Here is a 16144-nt window from a genome sequence, read left to right on the forward strand (position 1 = left end):
ACTGTCCCTCTCTGCCCGGGGTTCTCAGCTCTTGATTGGATAAACTGATAGCAGCGCAGCCATTGGCTCCCGCTGCTGTCAATCAAATCTAATGATGCGGGCACTGGGGGGGGGCGGAGCCGAGTCTGGAATTTGTGTCTATGGACGCAGAATGCTGGACTCGGGAGTGCGCCCTCAATGTAACCCCATGGGAGAGCGCTTCTCCTAGGGGGTTATCTGATGGGGTGAGGAGCCGCAAGACCCCAGAAGTCAAGGTTCGGAGCCACTCTGCACTGTGGAGGTAAGTATGATATGTTTGTTATTTTAAATAAAAAAAAAAAAAAAAAAAACGAGCCTTTACAAACCACATTAACTATACCTCCATATCCTTTCTCCAGAACAGAGGCATGCTGGGATTTGCAGTCCTCCCAGCTCTACAGTCACACCTCTGCCCTACAACTCTCCGCACACCCACATGAACCAGCTTCATGAGAGTCACGTGAGAGACAGCTGCCTCGTGTCGTCACGTCCGCCTCGGCTTGTGTTGATGTTGAATATTCATGAGGGAGACTGAGAGGCGGTAGCAGCGGGGAGCTGAGGAGACGGTGATAGTGGGCACCGGGGGTGTGTGAGGAGGGACGGAGGGCTGAGGCTTCTCTACAGCGTGTGTTGGCGCTATACACCTCTCCCTGTATATATACATACCGCCTGACTCATTGTAGTGGGAGAGCGGAGCTGAGTGCGGACATTGGGGGAGCCTGTCAGCGGGCCTACTATCTTCAGTGTGTACCCAGGAGGGATCCTCTCCTCACCAGGACCGGCGACATCTCCCCTGCCCTCCTCTCCTAGTGTGCAGGGGAGAAGAATGAGAGAGAATGAGCCAGAGAGACACCCTGGTACATCTGTTTGCTGGAGGGTAGGTGTGCTGCATGTCACCTTGTGGAGGGTGGGAAGGGGACACAGTGTTCATGGAAGGAAGGAGGGGCTGAACCCCTCATTATGTATACATGGGGTGCACACTTCTTTGGGGTCCTGTCACTGATGGCTTCAGATGTCACACCCCTCTTCTACAATGTATGTGTCATTGTCACTGGGAATGACATTCCAGGATAGCACAGAGACATGGGGGCCCACCTGGTGTGCAATCCTCTTACCGGAGGCGTCCTGGCCTGATTCATCGGCTGTGCTGTAAAACTTGGACTCGGTCACCCCGGTCTTAACACATACACGGGGCAAGGTGCCTTGTGGCCTACTGTTTCTGTGTTGCATAGCTTGGGGCCATATACTAAATCACATTACTGCTGAGGTACATAGAGATGAAAGGAGAGGTTTGGGGTGTGTATGTATTTATAATATATATATATATATATATATATATATATATATATGTATATATGTGTGTGTGTGTGTATCTCACATTTTTACCTTTTATGCTGCAGCTGATCCATGTTAGATTTAAGACTGAGAACTGAGCAATTACATGACTGCTGATCACTTAGCTGAAGCAGGGACTGTCAGTCACCGCTCCCTGCTCTGCTTCTCCAGCACTTACTGGCACACCTGGTTGGAGAGGGGGTGAGCACAGCTGGCTTTTGCTTTCAGCCATGCGCTGAGATGCAATCTGAAAATATAGGCGGGATCCTTTACGATCCTGTAGCAGCTCTGTGCCGTCACTTGTCGAGCTGGGCTCGGACGTGTTCGGGATCCCACCTGCTTGATCCCGCCAGGAAGCCAACACTGCACGCGGCTAATCACAGACAGTGAGGCGTTTCCAGATCTGTGCACCTGCGGATCGGGAAATGTCTCACTGCCTGTGATTAGCCGCGTGCAGTGTCTGCATCCTGGTGGGATCCCGAACATGCCCAAGCCTGTTTCTAGTCACCTGTTAGCGAGATTTAGCTGCTTCTGGGTCACAGGAGAACTGCAGTAAGTGCACTCCTCTGACCCAGAAGGATAAGACCCCTTTCACACCAAGCCGCCTATAGCGTTGGCGGTAAAACGCCGCTATTTTTAGCGGCATTTTACCGTCGGATTTGCATCGCATTTCGGCCACTAGCAGGGCACTTTTACCCCCGCTAGCGGCCTAGTAAGGGTTAAAACCGCCCACAATGCACCGCAATAGCGGCGTTTTGCCGGCGGTATCCTGTCGCTGCCCCATTGATTTTCAATGGGTAGCAGTGGTGGAGAAGCGGTAAACACACCGCTCCAAAGAAGCTGCTGGCAGGACTTTTCCTGATGTCCTGCCAGCGCACCGCTCCGGTGTGAAAGCCCTCAGGCTTTCACCCTGGAAACAATGGAGCAGCTGTTTGAGGGCGGATCGCAGGCGCTATTTTTAACGCTATAGCACCTGCAAAACACCCTCGGTGTGAAAGGGGTCTAAGTATGACAAAAAAAAAAGCTTTGGCCTTCTCTTTGAATTAAATTTAATTTTGGGGTTTATTTACTAAAGCTGGAGAGTGCAAAATCAGACTCTCTTCTACATAGAACCCAATCGGCTTCCAGGTTTTATTGCCAAAGCTTAAAGGGGGTTTTTAGTAAATCTCCCCCACAGTGTTCAAATCTAGCAAATAATAAAGCGATCTTTGCAAGCATAGTACAGATAGGGTTAATTATGATATACACAAGTCCCCCAACCCTCTTCATAAGCAGGGAGCACCAAGTAGGATTTTTCAGTCCTAGAGTTTCTATGAAAAGAGAATCTAAAAAAGGTAAGGTGCGATGTTTCAATTAATTTTTCAAGTTCTGCTCTGTGAATGGGGACATGTAACACATAAATTAGGTGTTATCCCAGTTTGGCTGCAAAATAAGGTTTGCATGGGGTTAAAACCTCAGTCAGATTTTTATTGCTGTCTGTGTTCCCATTGGGCAGATCACCCCTCTGTTTGTCCTTTATGACTGAAATGAGGAAAAGTCAAAGGAAACCTTTCATTGGAGACATATGTCCAAAAGGGCATTTCTGCTTTCTTTGCACAGATTTCCTCTCCCCCTTTTTTTGTCTACAGGACAGGAAGTGAAGGGAAATCTTCCTAATAGGGCACAGATGATAGAAAATGACATCGCCCAGGAGGTATCAGTCTATCCTTCATATGGAAGGCCTCGTTCACACTGGCATTACTGCGGTTATCTTCTCTAAATGCAGAAGTGATCTATTAAGTATAAACAACTTTATACCCCTCAGATCACTTTTTCAGTTCAGCCGCACCTCCACTTTCGCATAGCCACATTTTTATTTTCTAATCAGATCCTGGATGCACAGAATTTTATTTTCTCCAAACACAGCTAAACCAACTGCATCACAGATAGACGACGTACAGTGTGAATGGCACCAATGAATAGTCATTACATGTAGAAATTTCCCCTATAAACACAGGTCTGCCAGTGTAAATAAGGCATGAGTCTTATCTATTTTAGTGGGCCTCATGTACCGCATTTTCTCGGTCTGTGTTGCCCAGAGTAACTGTTTACTGTATTGTTTTTGTCCTGCAATATTTTATGGGGAAGGGTCTTTCCTTCTAATTCTTCCCTCTGTGTCACCCAATGTCATGCATGGTCATATCAGCTCCATCTATATTCTGATATTCAGTTCTATGTACATCTCTTTAAAAAAGTGTTTTTTTTTTGTATTTTTATCCTCCTGCATTACTCACCTCTGTTTGCTTATTTCACTGATCTCTGTTCATCTCTAAAGGGGATAAATGAAGGATGGTGTGCCATCTTTTGAGGGTAGCCGCTAATAATCCTACACTACAGAGGAAACCGAAGTGGTGCCAGGAATAGAGCAATATTTTGCATTCATCCCTCTGTTTTGTACCTTTTTGGAGACCCTGTGATACAGTATGGCCCATTACTGTGAGGACTCATGGCAGCAACATTCGTAGTCTCTTTCCACAAACTATTCAAGGTGAAACAGCATTGTGTAGATTTCTGGCCAATCAAATAGCCTTTCATGTTAGCCATCATTATTACCCCATAATTAGAGGTTTAATGACAGGTCTCTTTGGTATTCATCTTGCAGCTATGTTACTGGTGAGTAAGCAGAGAAAAATTTGTTTACACACAGGGTGGATTTGATTTAAATCAAGTTGATTTAAATCGCTAGTAAAAAGGCATGATTTTAAATTGACTCAATTTAAATCATAATTTTTAAAGAGCAACTGTCATCTCTGTCCCGCAGCAGCTCCTCCTCTGACCCGCTGTTGACTCACCGACACTCCCATTTAGAGGTCGGCCGATATTTGGCTTTTTTTACTTAATCGGCATGCGCCGATTGTGCTGATAAAAAAAAAAAGCCGATTATAACTTCAGTGGGACTTGCAAATGACTTCTGTAATAGAAGTCAATGCAAGTTTCCTGGAGTTATCTGTGGAGGGGATTCTCTCCTCCATATATATATATATATATATATATATATATATATATATATATATATATATATATATATATATATATATATATATATATATATAATGTCACTCGGTATTTGCGCAGCGGTCTTTCAAACGCAATTTTTTTTAAAAAATTAATGAAATAAAAAAAATAAGCAGTTAAGTAAGCCCATTTTTTTTCGTCCAAAAGTTTTGATTACCTGTTTTTGTGTATTTAATATTTAAGATATAGTTATATTTTTTTAATCTAAATTATACATACAAGTGAACTGATTGGAGGTTTGTTTTGTTTAATAAATGTTTAAATGTAAAAAATTTTCTCTATCACTTATTACTTAAGGTTGCTTTCACACTGGAGCAGGCATGCGTTGACGGTAAAACGCTGTTAGTTTTAGCGGCGCTTTACCGTCATTTTAGCGGCGCTATTCGGTTGCTAGCGGGGCGCTTATAACCCAGCTAGCAGCCGAGGAAGGGGTTAAATGCGCCCATGAAGCGCTGCTGCCAAAACGCTTTGCAGGCGCTTTGGCAGCGGTGCGCATTCATTTCAATGGGCAGGAGTGGTGGTATACACCGCTCCAAAGATGCTGCTTGCAGGACTTTTTTTTTAACATCCTGCCAGCGCATCGCCTCAGTGTGAAAGCACTCGGCTTTCACACTGAGACTGCAGGGGAGCCGTTTTACAGGCGCTATTTTTAGCCCAAAAGCACCTGAAAAACGCCCCAGTGTGAAAGGGGTCTAACTGTTAGATTTTATGAGATGAAGGGAAAAAAAAAAAAAAAAATCGGCCTAATGTATCGGCCCAAAAAAATCGGCATCGTATATCGGCCATCGGCCACCGCGATTTCTAAATATCGGCATTGGCATCGGCCAGAGAAAAACCCATATCGGTCGACCTCTACTCCCATTCACTTTAATGGGACAGCTGGTGATGCGGTCGTGACACAACAAGGTGAGGGACGTGGCAGCAACAGGTGACTGGATGCCCGCTAACAGGCACTGCCATGATGGATCTGAAATGACAGCTACTCTTTAAATGTAAGGACTTATTCTTGCTGATAGTTTAGAATTTTTAATATTTGCAAACAAAATGAAGGTTTCCTATTTAGAATAAGCTGTCAGGTTAGTTAAACAGCATAATCGGAACCGATTCATACAGCTTGTAATGTACATAGATTTGCAAAACCATGGGATAAAGGAATATTCCAGAACTTGGTTATATCTAATTTTTACTGTGAAATTGTGTGAATGCATCAATTCAGTGCATGTTATCTTAGCTTGCAGAACTTGAATTCATTCAATGAGTTTACCAAAAATGTAAATATTTCAGAATATACAGGCTCATACTACATAACTAAACTCCATTTCATGCTGAATAAACTAAATTATTAATGTATCTTAAATGGAAAACTATCTTTAGATAGATTTTTTGCTCCAAAAGCACTCTATTAAAATTGGATAAAAATAAAAAAAATCTGATTTTTGATTTATATCCACTCAGTTTGCTTCTCCCATCTAAAAGAATCCCTTGTTATCTTTTTTTTGTATTTCGAGTTTTGTTTACAGTCGATATTGGCATTCGGAGGAAGCCAGTCTCCTACAGTTCAGTGCAGAGGGATTTACCATACAGTGAACAGAAAGCATCATAGAATTTATTTAACGTGATACGAAAGTCTTGTTTGCTATTTTTACAAAAAAAAAAAAAAAAAAGTTTATGCCTGCTCTGTGCAGTGGGTTTGCACAGAGCAGCCCAGATCCTCCTCCTCTAGAGTCCCTCTGTGGTGCTCCTGGCCCCTACCCCCTGTTGAGTGCCTCCACGGCATGCAGCTTGCTATGGGGGCACCTAAACTCAGCCACAGCTCCCTGACCCAGGGACCTAGGGCTGGATGATGTCACTGCTGTGTATGTGCAGGAGTTCAGTTACCCGGAACACAGGTTCTGCACTTGCAGTCAGTATACACTCTAAGGCTGGCCATACATTATACAGTTTTTTTTTCTTGTACAACTTTCCTTTAAAGTTACCAAAACCACATAATAGGAGGTCAAACCTAAACACTTTCAATTTGTATGCAATCAAGCAGGCCCTTGTACTACATGGTCGAAGGTAAATCTAAAGAAAATTGTTTGGTGTATGGCTAGCTTAAAGGAGACTTTATGCAGGTAGGTTGATTATATTGTAGAAGAGACCTTGCATGTCTCTTCTGCAATAAAGAGCCTGCATGCAGTCTGGAAAAGGAGACTGTAGTTCCTCTTTATGTAAAACTGATCAGTGGGTTTTTTTTTTGTTTTGTTTTTTTTTTTGTTTTTTTAAATATAAACTTTATAACTGACACACTGCCTTCTACTACCTTAACAGCTCTGCTGCTGAAGTCCCCTGCAATTCCAAGGCAAATATTGACATTTTGAAATGTGGTAAATTTTCATAAAGCAAGATGTGTTGAGGATTGCCCAACAGCAGAGCACTGCATTATGGGAGATGGAGTAGTATTCACTTTTTGGGAAGTTTTGGGTATTACTGGAGCTCCAGACAGTGCAAAAACTTTAGTGCACCAGCTGAGCATGATGGGTTCACTGATTTATTTATTTTTTCCATTGCATTACTTTAGAAGTATGGAGTTTTGCTGGTAACAGGTAAAATTTTAAAAATGAGAGGTGGATGACTTTAATGTAAGCTTTAGGGGAAATACTACTTCCTTTTTTTTTTTTTTTTTTCTTCCTTCATCTTGAAATTCTGGCAATAAGGGCAATTTAAAAATCCTTCAGGCTCTGATGACTGACACATTGGTGTAAATCTTGGCAGGCATACAGCGGCACAAGGGCAATGTCCTATCAAGTATTATGATGGCCAGGAATCAAATCGCATTGTTGCAGATTACTGAACGTTGTCCAGCTTGAGCCAGATGAATACATTGTGAAATCCAAACATAATTGGGCACATAGGGTGGCATTTGATCGTTTTTCCTCCTGTGGCTTTGACCCAATACTTTTTAAAAATAAGGGTAACAATTTGTGTAATAAGTGCATTAAATTCCTAACTGTGCCATATATATGACTCCTTGTTGTATCTTATTTAGTGAGAAATTGGGCTATTAGGAAAATCAAATCAAATTGCCAGAAAAAAGCTTTCCCAGCAGGTTTCCCTAGCTCTGTCTTTTTTGGCACCACGTAAAATAAACACTGCTTGGCGTTATCAGCAGGCTGCATTTTTGTTTTTGAACTATGAGAGTTTGTCACAGCCATCTACTGTTTCCCAAAAGCAGAAATTGTAGATCTGATGCTGCATCTGTCACCCGCCAGCTCTAACACAGAACCGAACAATCAAACTGGTGCACTGGGCTGTGGAGGGAGCTGGAGTGGCCGCCACAGGCTCTCAACGGCTCGCTGAGAGGCTGAGTCGGATACCGGTCTAGATGTGGGCGGTTCCCAACCATATGGTCACAATCTTTCCCGAGCCTGGACCAGCTCTGTGACAACAGCGGGTCGTGGGAGTGCAGAACGAACTGCACCCATGTGATTCACAGGATTAAGTACAGCCAAATGAGCTTTGGCTGTACTTCTTTTTTTAAAGGATAAACAAATGTAAATCTTTATGCAGGTAAAAAAATGTGCATTTTATTTTCTTTATTTTTTTACTTGGAGCCTGGAAAGCTTTGAACCCACGATCAGCAAATTGCGGGTGCCATGCAGGGCTCCTGCAGACTTGTGTATCTGTCTGCTCGTACGGGCAGACAGATGCACACTGACAGGAAGAGACGATTAACTACCACATCGCTCACCATTGCCTTGGTAGTTTATTGAGAACTACGAGCTGACAGCTGCAAAGGACGTCAGTACTTGTAGTTTTCCCAATCACATAACTCTTTGTTATTTTAATAGAAAAAAAAATCACTTTAATTGTGAACATTGGCCTTTTGTGTAATAATATAACACCTTTTTCTGTTATCTTGTAAATATGCAATGAGTGGTGTGTGTGTGGGATTTTTTTTTTTTTTTTTTTCTTTGTTTTTTAGGAAGCGAGAAAAATATTCTTATATTCAGTGAAGAAAGCGAGGGAGGTTTGCAGTTTTCCTGTGGAGTGAAATGTTTTGTTAAACACAGCATGTTATCATTGTGTCAGTGTTTGAGGGTAAATGTCTCCAGAGAGCTGCCACATGCTGCTTGGTCATGTTGCTGAGAGTAGGCCAAAGGTCATAACATTGAGTGTGTAGGGTACATAGCTGGAATGTTTTTAGTATAGGAAGAGGAATTTTGTAAATGCAGCTTTTCCACGTCACTAAGTAGAGCTGTACCTGGACAAAGTGTCAACATTTCATCCCAGCTTACTCCTTTGACGTTGCTCAAGGGCACACGCATTATATACTGTGAACAATGCTGTAACTCTTGACTTCCGACTCTTCCACATGTACAGTGCAGCTGATGACTCACTATCACATTATATTTAACACATATCGCTGAAGTAGTATTCTCAGTTTATCCTAGATGGAGGTTTTCAGTTTGGGTATAATACAAATATAAGTTGTTTGTAGGCCGTAATTTGCAGTGTTCTTCCAGCAGTAGTGCTGAAGGTATTTAAAGCGGAACTCCAGACTCCTTCAGAAAAAGTTAGAAATCAGCAGCTACAAATACTGTAGCTGCTAACTTTTAATAGTAGGACACTAATTTGTCTACAAATCCAGAGGTATCTTCACCCCAGCCAATTTTTCAATCTGCTTTTGGGTGCTACTGCTGCAGCCATATCGGCTAACGGAAACTGGCAGTAAAGCCTTGCAGCCTCACAGCCGTTCCCTACCGTGCATGCGCGAAGCGTGTTGCGCTTTGTGAATGGCCCGGCGACGGATGGGGGCCAAATTCCTGACTGAGTTCACTGCAGCGAAGTCAGCCGAAAGTGGGAGCGGGTACCTGTCAAAATCAGGTCCCCGCTCATCCAGAGGGGGCGAGTAGGCAAACCTTTTGGGTGCAGCTCAGCTTTAAAGGCTCTGTCTAGAGATATCTAGATATAGACACACACCCCACCACCAGGGATACACATATGCCATTTCATTATAGTTTTGCATCTTAATTATTTGTTACCGGTATTATGAATAGTACTTGCATAAGCTGATTAAATGTTTTTACATTCAGCATGTTGGACTTTGAGATTTTTCTTTGACATCTAAGGCTAGCCATCCATTCTGCAGTTTTTACTTTTCTTCAACCATCCCCCATCAATGGACCCAGTGTTGATGGTGGAATCTCTCCCGCTGTGCTATTGTATACTGATAGCGGGAGATTTCCCCGCCATAGGAATACAATGTTCACTGCTGCCGGCTGTAGCCAATGGCAGTGATTGTGTGTTAATCGATGGCACAAGTTCAGTTCAACCAGCCTGCCCATAGATGGATGGAAATTCAGGTGCTTCCTGCTGTTACTCAAAACAACACTGTGTGTGTGTGTGTGTGTGTGTGTGTGTGTGTGTGTGTGTGTGTGTGTGTGTGTGTATGGAACCAGACATTCACAGGTCAGTCCATCCAATGTTGATATTTCAGGTTTAGTAGTTGAGTTGGGAACCTTTTTGCTGGCACAATACAGGTATATTACTTACCAGTACCATCTCCACTGCAGCCAAACTTTATTCTGTTGCTGAGCTACACCTCTAGTATCTTCATCCAGCACTGGTGTCTTATGCCTGAATTTTTTTTTTTTTTTTCCCCCACTGGTGTCTTATGTATGAATTTCCCCCCTGTGGCTTCATATACCAACTGCTTCATAATTATTATTTTCCTGCAGCTCTGATAAGATAGACTTGTGACGTAGCAGCCAGAGGGAGGAGATGCTGGCATCACAGACACAGAAATGTTAGATGCTGAACAACCCAGCAGTGGCTATAGCTTAGCAAAAATTTGCTTAAATGGAGGCAGTACTATAATGCCCCGTACACACGGTCGGATTTTCCGATGGAAAAATTTGTGATAGGACCTTGTTGTCGGAAATTCCGACCGTGTGTGGGCTCCATTACACATTTTCCATCGGATTTTCCGACACACAAAGTTTGAGAGCAGGCTATAAAATTTTCCGACAACAAAATCCGTTGTCGGAATTTCCGATCGTGTGTACACAAATCCGACGCACAAAGTGCCACACATGCTCAGAATAAATAAAGAGATGAAAGCTATTGGCTACTGCACCGTTTATAGTCCCGACGTACGTGTTTTACGTCACCGCGTTCAGAATGATTGGATTTTCCGACAACTTTGTGTGACCATGTGTATACAAGACAAGTTTGAGCCAACATCTGTCGGAAAAAATCCTAGGATTTTGTTGTCTGAATGTCCGACCGTGTGTACGGGGCATAAGGCTTCATGTACATTGGCGGCTCCTAAACTTTAGTTTAGAAGCTTTTGCTGTTTTTTTCCAAAACTTCTAAACTCCACTCCATAAAAGCCTCAATGTACACAGGCTTTAGGAGAGTTTAGGAGCTGCTGCGAATAGGTGAGGTTCAACCTCCCTCTCCTGAACACGAAAGAATCCCTTTCAGGATAGGAAAGTTTTGATCGCCGGCTGTGGGAAAACGCAAAACTGCAGTAATTGTAGGCAGGGTGTACATAAAGCTTAAGTGATCTTTCACAGCACGTTCAACCCCAGTTCTACCATAAAAAGCCATAGCGTTTTCATGAGAGGGTTCTATTCTCATTTATTTCCAGTTTGTAAGAAATGAAACAGAGAAGACCAAACATAAAAAACACCACATCCCAGGTATACAATTGGAAAGAAGAGAAATTGACTTTAAGGCTGGTTAGGCCTCGGGACTTTTTTGGTGTATATAGTTAGTGAATGTTATAGCAAATCAGTTCAAAGATAGTGTTGTATAAAAAATAGAAATTTTATTTACACACTTTTTAAAAAAAAAAAAAGGGGGGAAAGGGAAAATGACAATATAGAAATACAAAAATTTTAATACCACTAATTTCTCAACATGTTTCGCTCAATTGAGCTTCTTCAGGAGATAGGCATGTGGCGTCATTGTTGTACTGAAAATTGCAAAAAAAGAAATAAACAAAAGCAGAAATAAATCGACAAAATCAGTTGATTATTTATTATAACACTCATTTAAGTGTACATTTTACATTGTTCGTTCGAGATATATATTTTATACTTTTAAACTGAAAGGGACTTGTGTATATAATTCAATATAAACAATATTTGGTGTTTATCAAAACATAATAAGTAAAAAGCAAAAACAGTGGGTCTATATTCCATATGCAGACAAACTGTTGAACTACTACATTGGAAATGAAAGGAATCTTACCTAAAAGAAATGTATTAGACTCAATGCTGGTCATCCTAGACATTTAAGGTTTTTTACTCCATGGTTGGTCTACCCCAGTAGCTCAGTTCCTCATATAAGAGTTTGCAGAGATAGTACAAAGGCGATCAGGGTTGAGGAGAGTCCTTACTAATAAAAAAAAAAAAGGGGGACCAATGAAAATACAGTTGACGGAATCATATGTGTATGTATGTGTGTGTGTGTATGTATGTGTGTGTGTGTGTATGTATATGTATGTATGTATGTATGTATGTGTGTATATATATATATATATATATATATATATATATATATATATATATATATATATACACACATAGGCACAGATGCACGTTGTATATTAAATTGTATTGTAGTATCTCAAATAGAAAAAAAAGAGAAAAATTAATTTTAGAAAAATACCTCAACGAAGTTAATTAGTAGAATCAATCAAATACGATGGTTCCATCCACAGTGCTAATTTGGACGAGGGGCACTTTAAGAGACGCATGTAAAAGAGTGAGGATGGCAACAGGGTTCAGAGGTATTGGAGAAGACCCGAAGAGGGAGGGAGCCAACACCCTTCCAATTCGGGACCCTACCCTGAAATATGATCATAGAAAAAAAGAAACATTTAATATGTAAATGATTAATAAGGTAGAAAAAGGGGGGGGTATCATATATAGAGGGTCAGGTAGCTGCTTAATCACAGCGCAGCATAGGCTTACCTAAGCAGAGTGATGAATGGAGAATTGGAAGAAGATCCACCAAGGAAGGAAAGCTCCTTCCGTCTTATCTGGACGTGTCCAGCAGAGGAGTGACGGGGAAACAGGGAGGGAATCCCCGTATTTGTACCATAATCCGGCGCGGCGGCATCTGTCATCACCGCGCCGTGGACGTAGAGAGGGTGTCACTGCGCATGCGCCCGCACACACAAACAGGGCGTCGGGACTGCGCCTGGAGCGCGCAGTCACCGGTCGCCATGTTGGAAGATCCTTTGCCCTCAGATGGAAGGAGGAGGGCAGAAGGATGATGGAGGGGGTGAGACCGGATTGCTAACATGTCAATCACGGGATCAAACCTCCAGAGGGGGATGGGGAAAGGGAGAAAAAACAAAAAACAAGGGGGAGTGTGAGATGGCGAAAGGATGGAAAAGAAGCACACGTTCACACATTAAGGGCACTGCTGACAAAGATGATTGATTAGAGACCCTATAACAAGAGTGACCCGAACGTCCGTGCAAACTAAAGAAAAAAAAAAGGAGGCTTGGGGTAAAGGGGAGAGCATGAAATGGAGAAAGTTATATGATTACAAAAATAGAGATTCTATCTAAATTTGAATAATCGGAGTCAGATTTTATATATATATATATATATAACAAAGTATCCATTCCAGATGTGGTCATACATTCGGAAAACCATAAGAAATATGGGGAAAAAAAAAACAATTAAAGAAATGGCTTAAAGCTAAAAACGTCATTGAGACCAGGATATTGGAGAGCACATACATTTGAAATCCACCTTGCCTCCCTTTTGTAATAAGATTTGATCATAATTCCCTCCTCTGACGTCAGGGGGAACATGCTCCAAAGCTGTAAAGTGCATCATAGTGTCATCAAATTGATGGAAGAGGCCCATGTGCCGGCTGATGGGTGTCCATCTTTTTTTTTGGAGACTAAGGAGACATGGTCTCTAATACGGTGAAAAAATGGGCGCTTTGTTTTTCCCACATAGAAAGCATTACAGCCACAGGTCATCAGGTAGACAATCCCAACTGATTGACAGGTGACTGAAAATTTGGGAAAATGGGTACAGCCGTTTGGAAGAGCAACGGTCCGTGTTGCCTGGACATATCTCCAAAAGCCACATTTGTGACAGGGTCTAGTGCCTCTGCTTTCATTGGTAATGATGGTAGGTGAAGCGTAGTGACTATGTACAATTTTGTCTTTAATAGATCGTGATCGTCTATATGTGATTTCGGGGTAATTCTTTAGATGTTTAGAGATACGAGGATCTCCCATAAGGAGGTACCAATGTTTTTGCATCAGATCACGTATTTGTTTATGTTGGCCAGAAAATCTGGTAATCGTAACTCTGAGGTTGATTTAGGAATTGAAGAACCATGAATAAGATCAGATCTGTTGTGTTTTTTGGCTCTGGCATAGGCCTTTTTTAGGCACTTGTTGCTATAGCCTATAGCCCCGAAGTTTTAAACGGTTTTGTAAGGCCCTGGCTTCCTGCTCAAATTGATTGTTTTCACTACAGTTCCTTCTGAGGCGGAGATATTGCCCATAAGGTATATTGGTAATCAGGGACGGGGGATGTGAACTGGTAGCGTGGAGGAGTGAATTTCCTGCTGAGGGTTTGCGATAGAGTGTAGTACCCTATAGTTCTATCTTCATTGACGAGAATCTGTATGTCCAGGAAGGTCAGCCTATCTTGGCTGGCTTCCATAGTAAAGGTGAGTTTGTATTGATTTAATTTCAAACTCTCAAAAGAGAGATCTTCTCGAGATCCTGTCCATACAAAGAAAATATCGTCAATGTATCGTCTCCAGATTGGTATCAGTTCAAAAAAATCCTGTAAATCATCATCAAAAAATAAGTCCCGCTCCCACCCCCCCCAGATACAGGTTTGCATAGGAAGGAGCACATTTCGTTCCCATGGCTACTCCCTGTATCTGGAGGTAGTGGGAGCGTTCAAAAATAAAAACGTTGTTATACAGAATAAATCGCAGAAGATCCAGGATAAATTGGTTGTAAGCTGAAGATACCTCACTGTTAAGTGAGATGAAGCCCTCCACAACCCCAATACCCCTATCATGGGGGATGGAGTTGTAGAGGGCCTCTACATCCAGGCAAACCAGCTACTAGTTCAACAGTTTGTCTGCATATGGAGTATAGACCCACTGTTTTTGCTTTTTATTTATTATGTTTTGATAAACACTAAATATTGTTTATATTCAATTATATACACAAGTCCCTTTTCAGTTTGAAAGTATAAAATATATATCTCGAACGAACAATTTAAAATGTACACTTAAATGAGTGTTGTAATCAATTGATTCTGTCGATTTATTTCTGCTTTGTTTATTTCTTCTTTTGCAATTTTCAGTACAACAATAAGCGAAACATGTTGAGAAATTAGTGGTTTTATGATCACGACGTGTCATTAATTTTTAATCAAAATTTTTCTATTTCTATATTGTCATTTTCTCTTCCCCCCCCCCCCCCCCCTTTTTTTTTTTTTTTTTTTTTTTAGTGTTTTAAATAAAATTTCTATTTTTTATGCAACACTATCTTTGAACTGATTTGCTATAACATTCACTAACCATATACACCAAAAAAGTCCCGAGGCCTAACCAGCCTTAAAGTCCATTTCTCTTCTTTCCAATTTATTTCCAGTTTGTTTAAAGTGGTTCTAAAGTCCAAAACGTCACACCGGCAGCAATCCTGTGAGGAGGATCAGGGGACATGGCTTGCTGGTGAGGTGTTTGTCTATGGATGCATGCAGCCAGGCTTGGGAACATGCTTGCATGGGTGCCCCCTTAGCACCACACTTTCTGAGGAGGCACTCAGAGGAGTGGAGAGCGTCTGGGGGACTATGGAAGAAGAGATAAGAACCACTTTGTGCAATATCATTGCACAGTGCAAGTAAGTATAACCTCTCCCCCCCCCCCCCCCCCCCTTTTTTTTTTTTTTTTTTTTAATTTTAAAGAAACATTCACACTTGCGTTTTTGCCCGACACCAATTATATGTGTGAAAATTGGCAGCAGGTCTTGGCGATTAGCTGTGGGAGGCAGCCGGGCTCCTACAACTAATCACAGCCACTCGCATGTAATCCCGATGCGCCGATTACCTGCGAGTGATCGACTCGACGTAGACAGCTTGTCACTTCTGGGTCATGGGCTGAGCCTGCTCCAACTGGTCATGGCTGTCGGCAGTTCTGTATTGTATGGGAGGACTCTGAGAGCTCATCCGCATTCTAGTATTGGGGGGGTGTGTCAGGTGAGTGAGGAATAAGTATTTATAAGTGTTTATTTCAATCCCCCTAGACAGAACACACCTTTAACCCTATTGCTGTCTGTGCCTCCAGTAGGGGGATTCGCCCTCCTCTATTTGTTCAGTTTGCTAATAACAAAAATTAAAGAAAATCAAAAATTTTGGATTTCATCAAAACGGGAATAGAGGGAAAATCTTCCAGTGGGTACAACGAGGGATTCCCTCACTTTAGTCACTCTTTCTGTTTTGGTGATAAGACAGGAAGTGAACGGAAATTTCACCAATGGGACACAGATGTGGGGGGGGGTGGTGAAATAACTAACTTCCTCTATACAAAATGGGAGGGGGGAGTTTTTTTGCCTTTTTAGATCTTCTTTAGAGTTTTGATGTAACCCGGAGTTCAGTAAATGGTCTCCTGAAAATATGATGTCATGAAATTGTGTACGCAAAGTATTTATTTTTCTGTACATAGACTTGATTAAACTGTTCACAAGTTGGGC

General features: G+C 41.9%; 1 protein-coding gene across 1 annotated transcript in view; it reads left to right on the forward strand.

Moving 5' to 3' along the window:
• Positions 1-485: 485 nt before the first annotated feature.
• SLC25A36 (solute carrier family 25 member 36) overlaps positions 486-16144 on the forward strand; it is a 106378-nt gene continuing 90719 nt past the window's right edge. The window contains exon 1 of the mRNA XM_073625926.1: positions 486-895. Coding sequence (XP_073482027.1) covers positions 855-895 — 41 coding nt within the window. The 5' untranslated portion in view covers positions 486-854. The remainder of the gene's footprint in view (positions 896-16144) is intronic.

This window comes from Aquarana catesbeiana, linkage group LG04, assembly GCF_042186555.1.
Source record: "Aquarana catesbeiana isolate 2022-GZ linkage group LG04, ASM4218655v1, whole genome shotgun sequence".
Classification (NCBI taxonomy): Eukaryota; Metazoa; Chordata; class Amphibia; order Anura; family Ranidae; genus Aquarana; species Aquarana catesbeiana.